At 39.0% G+C, this 7,526-nt stretch overlaps 1 protein-coding gene across 1 annotated transcript in view; it reads left to right on the top strand.

The window, feature by feature from the left end:
- Positions 1 to 6,375: 6,375 nt before the first annotated feature.
- The window catches only part of TPRG1 (tumor protein p63 regulated 1), a 247,123-nt gene continuing 245,972 nt past the window's right edge, over positions 6,376 to 7,526 (top strand). Inside the window, exon 1 of the mRNA XM_006897068.1 lies at positions 6,376 to 6,597. Coding sequence (XP_006897130.1) covers positions 6,376 to 6,597 — 222 coding nt within the window. The remainder of the gene's footprint in view (positions 6,598 to 7,526) is intronic.

Below are 7,526 nucleotides of genomic sequence, written 5' to 3'. Positions count from 1 at the left end.
GTAGCATTTCTCTCAGATGGAAGCTTATTGAAAAGGTTACATTCCTTACATTATCCAGGATGTCTCAGTGGCTAGAACAGAGCGGGAGCTCAGATCATTCTGCGTTGGGCTGGCTTCACTTAAGTCTCCTACTATTCAAGACGGTAAGAATTTAAATTGAGCTGAGTTTCCTTGTTTCCTGGATCTCAGACAGCTAGGTCTTGGATCCCTCTGGCTCCCTGACTGTTTCCAGAGCAGACAGCCTGAGGGAGAGGAAGCAGTGCTAATTAAATCCTCCCTCTGTTTTCCAGGCACAGGAGCTTATCACAGATGTCTGTTGTTAGGCGTGTGTTCGCAGTGCTGCAAATACAGAAGCAGGCTTTCCTTCCCCAACGGCACAAGTTTTCCTTCACAGGTTACAGGGAACTCTAGAAATGCGTTTCTTTCCAGCACCCACTGTAAGAGAAGTGGCAGATCTGCTCTAAGCAGAGCAAGTATCTGGGCCAAAGTACCTCACTGATAACACACACACACACACACACACACACACACACACACACACTCACACACACTCCAGCTTTTTCACACCCTGCATCTTTTTAGCACAGACTCTTGTTATTACATGCTCTCAGGCCTACTACAACTCAATGCAATCCTATGACCAACAAATCTGAACCCTGTCCAATCCCATGCCATCCTCACAATCTCTGACACATTTGCACAGGCTAATTCTCTGCCTTTTGTGAATCCAGCTTGTAAAGATTATTCTGAAACTCAAAGGATCCAGTCTTGCTACAGGACAGTGTACTATTAAGATGGTTAGATATGGAGAGATGGATAGATGGAAATTTCTACTGGGAATCTTTATTGGAACGTGGAGGTGTGCCACCACTATCCAGTTGCACCCATTATTGGGTCCCACTAACTATGTGATCCTCAGAGAGATGGAAATCAAGACAGTAACCAGCTTTATGTATAGGTCTGTATCATCGCAATGCATATACAAGCAAGCTGAGCCTTAAACTTGCACCAGCCTTTACATTGCTAGGAATGAGATAAGCATACGCATTGGCATCAACCACTCTATGATGTTTGTAATGCTCATCTCTAATAACACAAGATACAAAATATTGTCAAAATGAAAAATATTATTTTTCCTAGAAAGCAAATATTAAATTATAAATTCCCCAAAAGGAAACATTTACTCAAAAGGTCATTACAAAGACAGAGGAGGAAGAAAAGACCAAGGGGGATGACAGAAGAAACTTTGAAATATTGCACTGGAGCACCGAGAAGTCAGGGAAGAAATCAAGATATTAAGGAGTTGAACAGAAGATTCCAGAGAGCAGCATGGGAAAACAAAGTAAAATATTACAAGGAAATGTGCTAGATGCTGGAGTCAGATATCAAAAGGGCTGAACTTGCTCAGCATTTCTTAAGTTGAATGAACTGAAGAACAAATTCAAACTTCAAGTTGCAATACTTAAGGATACCTTGAGCAGAATATTAAATGATCCAGGAAGCATTAAAAGAAGATAGAATATACAGCCATTGTACCAAAAGGAATTGGTGGACACAGAAGAATTTCTTGAAACAATATATGAGCAAGAGCCTGTGGTGATGAAGGAGGAAATTCAAGCTACTCTGAAAAATTGGCAAAAAAACAAGGCAGTAGGAATTTACGGCATATGGATTGACATATTTCAACAAACAGACATTGCCCTGGATGTGCTCACCATGTTGTGCCAAGAAATCTGGAAGACCTGGCCAACTGACTGGATGAGATCTATATTTGTTCCCATTCCAAAGGAAGGTAACCCAACAGAACATGTAAGTTATTAAACAGTATCATTGATATCACACGCAAGCAAGGTTCTGCTGAAGATTATACAAAACCAACTATAACAGCACATCAACAGAGAACTGCCTGACGTGCAGCCTGGATTTAGAAGAGGCCATGATACTAGGGATATTATAGTTAATGTCAGATGGATCTTGGCTGAAAGCAGGGAGTACCAGAGGAATGTCTATCTGTGTTTCATTGACTATGCAAAGGCATTTGACTGTGTGGATCACAACAATCTGGGGCTGACTCTGACCTGTACCTGGACCAGGAGGCAGTCTTCAGAACAGATCAAGAAAATACTGCATGGTTCAAAATTGGGAAGGCTGTACACCAGAGATGTGTCCTATCTCCATACCTTTTCAATCTATGTACAGAATAGATTATCCAGGAGGCTGGGCTCTATGAGGAGAATTGTGGCATCAGGATTGGAGGAAGACTCATCAACAATCTACATTATGCAGGTGACATAACCTAACTTGCTGAAACTGAGAAGCACCTGAAATGTGTGCTGCAGAAGGTCAAGGACTGCAGCCTTCAATATGGATTGAAGATCAACATCAAGAAAACAAAGATTCTCACCACTCGGCCAATTGGCAGCATCATGATAGATGATGAAAAGATTGAGATTGTTAACAGCTTTAGTTTGCTTGACTCTACAATCAACATTCTTGGTACCAGCAGCCAGGAAATAAAAAGGCATCAGGAAAGTTGGCTGTCAGAGACCTCTCCAAAGTACTGAAGAGCAATGGTGTCACTCTTGAGACTAAGGTGCACCTGATATAGGCTACAGTCTTAGCAATTGCTTGCTATGCATCAGAGAGCTGGAAAATAACTAGAGATGATAGAAGGAGAGTTGATGCCTTTGAGGTGTGGTGCTGGGGAAGAGTATTGAATATACTATGGACTACTAGGAGAACAAACAAATTTGCCCTTGAGAGGATGAAATCAGGCTGCTCCTTGTAGGTAAGGATTCTGAAGCTTCACCTGACATACTTTCAAGATAAACTTTATATTCATATTTTTAATTAATATCTTTTTGATGACTATCTTGTGTTTTACTACTTGTAATTTGATTTAAGAATATTACTTGTATCTTATTTAATATTTTATTTGTCCATTTGTAAAAGAACAATGTTAATAGGGATCCTGTAGGACAGTGCTGTTGTATGCCATTGAATCAGAACCAATTCATAACTAATCCTCCAGTGGGTTTTCAGAGGCCATAAATCTCATAGGAGGAGATTGTGATCTTTCTCCCTTGGAGCAGCTGGTGAATTTGAACCACATACCTTTGGATGGACAGTGTAGCTCTTTATCTCTAGGGCACCAAAGTTTGATGGAATATCAGTTGAAAAGTTTCAACAAACAGATGCAGACCAGGATGTGCCCACCAGGCTATGCCAAGAACCCTGGAAGACAGGCACGTGGCCAGTTGATTGGAATAAATGACAAGAGATTAATAAATGTTCCCATTCCCAAAAGAGATGATCCAACAGAATGCAGAAATTACCAAATAGTTTAATACCTCATGCAAGCAAAATCTTGCTGAAGATTATTTTTTAAAGGCTAGAACTGTACACTGACAGAGAACTACAGAAGTTCAAGCTGAATTTAGAAGAGGCTATGGCAGCAGCAGCAGTGTAATTGCTGATCTCAGATGGATCTTTACTCAAAGGAGAGAATGCAAAGATGATGGGGTTTTTTTTGTGTTTTATTCACTATACAAAGGCATTTGACTGTGGATCCCCAAAAAATTATTGCTAACATTGAGAATAATAGACATCCCAGAACATTCAATTGTGCTAATAGAAAACCTATACCCAGACCAAAAAGCTATTATCTTAACAGTGCAAGGGAACACTGAATGATTTAAAATCAAGAAAGAAGTGTATCAGAGCTGTTTCCTTCTGCCATACCTATTCAATCTGTATGCTGAGCAGATAATTTGGAAATTGGTAATTTGTGATGTAGAATGTGACATTAGGATGGGGAAAAAGACTCATAACAAACTGCGTTAGGCAGATGACACAATTTTGCTTGCTGAAAGTGAGGAGGACTTAAAATACTTGCTTAGTGTTCATGTCTTTTGTTCATTTGTAATTGGGTTGTCAGTATTTTTTCTTGTGGAGACCCAGGAGAATGCTATGAACTTTCATTATGGGACTCTTGTCTGAGATGGTATTGCCAACTGTTTGTTCTCAGTCAGTAGGTTTTCTTTTCACCCTGCTGGGAAAAAAAAGTTTTGATGAACACAGGGTTTTATCTTTAGAAGGTCCCATTCATCAATTTTATCCTCTTCAGATTATATATATCTGGCTATATTTGGCAGTCTCCTTATACTGTAGACTAGAACTTCTAAGTTTGATCCCAGTTTGTCTCTTATGAACTTTATGGTTTTGGGCTTTACCCCCAAGTCTCTAATCTACCTTGAGGTGAATTTTGTGTGTGATGTGAGATGTGGAGGAAGATATTCAAATGCAAACAGACATATGAAGAAATGCTACAAATTACTTCAATAAGAGAGAAGCAAATTAAAACCACAATGAGATACCATCTCACTCAAGTAGCAGTGGCTAAATTAAAAAAAAAAATCAAGTAAAAAATGTTGGAGAGGATGTGGTGAGATAGGAACTCTTCACATTGGTGGTGGTATTCTACAATGGTACAACCACTCTGGAAGGCAGTTTGGCGATTCCTCAAAAAGCTGAACATAGAAATTCCATATGACCCAGCTATTCCACTGCTTGCAATATACCCCAATAAAATGAGAACTGAGGCTCAAATGGAAACTTGTACACCAATGTTCATAGCAGCATTTATTTGCCGTCACAAGAACATGGAAACAGCACAGATGTTCAACCACAAAAGAATGGATTGAGAATTTGTGGGACATTCATACAATAGATTACTATACAGCATGCGGGAGCAATGATTTAATAAATTATGACCTAACTTGGAAGGGACTGGGGAACATTATGGTGAGTGAACTGACTCAGTCCCAAAAGGACAAATACTTATAAAACCGTTATTGTAGAATGAGTATCCATGAGGATCCATGGTGGGGGGGGCGTGTGTGGAAATAGAAGGGTGTGGATGGGGAGGGGAGGGTGTTAATCATAGGGTTGCACAATTTGATGGGGTGAAGGAAATGAGAAGAATCTTTTGTGAAAAATAATGTAGTCAAACTTTGTAAATAAATCAGAAAAAATTAAAAACAACAACAACAAAATCCACTTGCTTCAGAACATAAAAAACTTCAACATGGATTAAATCTCAACATGAAGAAAATAAAATTGTTCATGTCTGGGCCAATAAACAACATCATCATAGATTGAGAAAAAACTGAAATTGTCAACAGTTTCATTTGTTTGGATCCACAATCAACACCTTTGGTACCAATAGTCAAGGAATCAAAAGATGTATTGCATAGAGAAAATGTGAACAACAATGTTAGTTTAAAGACTGAGGTGCACCTGATCCAAGCCAATTAGTTGATCAGTTAGTTGCTATACATATGAAAGTTGGATGATGAATAAATATGATAGTAAAATAATTGATACCTTTGAGTTGTAGTTTTGCAGAAGAGTTTTGAACATTTCATAGACTGCCAAAAGAACAAACAAATATGTCTTGGGAAAAGCGTAACCAGAATGTTCCTTAGAGACAAAGATAGAGAAAAAAAACCCAACCAACCCTCAATTGACATACTTTGAACATATTGTTAGGAAGGACCAGTCCTTTGAAAAATGACATGTTGGGGAAAGTGGAGAGTCAGAAAAAGAGAGAAAAGTTTTCAGCAAAACTGAGCTATGCAGTGAGTCTAAAAATGAATTCAAGTGTATAATAGATTGTAAGGATATGCTGTTCATAGGGTCACTATGAGTCATAGTCAACTAGAAAGCATCTAATACCATTAGATAAAAGATGATGAAAAAAATATACATGTGTATGTGTGTATGCATGCACACACATTTATCTAAATTATTTGACCATTTTTCTAACTCATTTCTTCGGGTTATATTTTTAGAATTAGACTATTATTAGATGCTCAGTTTCAGATCTTTTTGTGTCCTCTCTTCATGCTAGATAAACCCAAGAAATAAGTGAGAAGATGCATCTTTATGGATTCCTAACCTTAAGTGTACCTGTAGCCTGATTTGTTTTCAACCAAAAAGGCTCAGAATTCTTGGAAGAAATTGTCTGATAAATATCTCAAGTTCCTCTCCCAATTCAACTTCCTGTCTTCTGATTGAGGTTGAGAAATGGAATGACTTGTAGTCTTTTTCTGTCTCCAAAGTGTCTCTGCTTCTTGTTCCCCATTCCACCCCCTAATAAATTGCCATGCAAACCATAGTTGATATTTAGGAAACTATGTTATGAAGGTGCATTTATGAGGGCTTCTATTTTGTGCAAGTTTGTTGCTTTCATGGACATTGCTTATTTAATAACATTTTAACCTGTTTTTCAAAAGTTGGAACACAGATTTGGTTTTGTTTCTTTTTTTTTTTTTTAGTAAGACATTGGTTCCTTTGCTTTGATAGGCTGAAGAAATGTCAACAATTGGAAGTTTTGAAGGTTTCCAGCCCGTATCACTGAAGTCAGAAGGAGATGACCAATCCTCCGAGATGGATCATCTGTCTACAGAGGAGGTGGACTCAGGCAAGGACTGCACACCAACAAAGATTTCAAGACAGCTAAGTGTGACTGAATCAACACTCTACCCCAATCCTTACCACAAGTCTTATGTGTCACGGAAGTACTTTGTTGCACGGGTAAATAATATTTCCTTTTGATTTTGTGTGTATGTGTGCGTCTAAACATATATGTCTGTCGAGAAAGGGTATATTAAGAACACCTCAATTGCAATGGATCGACACAGTAACTTGGGTATGAGGGTAGTGTCAAAGACAGTGAGATAGATTCAGAATAGAGCTGGGGTTAGTGCTATTGTGCATAGGGTCACTATGAGTCATAGTTAATTCAATTTTACATAACAACGACAACAATAATCATTACTAAGTGCCAGGCATTATGAAAAACTTCATATATGATTGATTTTATGTCATCTTCCCAGAATTCTTAAGAGGACGATATTATTAATTTATTTTAAAGAAGAACTGAAAATGAGAGGTTTTGTGACTTACCTAAGGTCACACAATTAGTGTTAGAGCCAAAATTTAACCCCAATATCATTATAATCCCCAGTGGACAGAAAGCGATGCTACCAAGCCAAAGGTGGGTGACTTTTAACCCCCAGCCCTCGGGCCTGTCTTTCACTGTTTTTGTTGAGACATTCCTCTAGGTCGTACAGCCCTGGTGTGTCCACTTGCCACACAGCGGTCACTTGTGGTTGCTGTGAGGCTGAACTCCGTGACACTGATGTGTCATATGAGTTAATGGTTGGTTTCCCAATGCAGACAGAGAGTGGGGTAGAGCTCCCCGATTAAAACAAGCTTAGTATCAGGAGTGGCATCCACTTCCATAATAGCTTGCCTACGAACCTGGAGAGAGGATGAGAGACACCCAAGGGTTGAAGTCTCTCCTTCATAGGGTCACTATGAGTCTCCTGTGACTCCACAGCACTTAACAACAACATCATCATAATCCACAGTTTGTCTCTTTGTTGTTATGTGCTGTTGAGTCGCTTGCGACTCATAGAGACCCTATGCACAACAGCTCTAAACTCTGCTCTGTCCTGTGC

Source organism: Elephantulus edwardii, unplaced genomic scaffold, assembly GCF_000299155.1.
Source record: "Elephantulus edwardii isolate Elephantulus edwardi_28Jun2011 unplaced genomic scaffold, EleEdw1.0 scaffold00199, whole genome shotgun sequence".
Lineage (NCBI taxonomy): Eukaryota > Metazoa > Chordata > Mammalia > Macroscelidea > Macroscelididae > Elephantulus > Elephantulus edwardii.
This window is presented reverse-complemented; position numbering and strand designations above follow the sequence as displayed.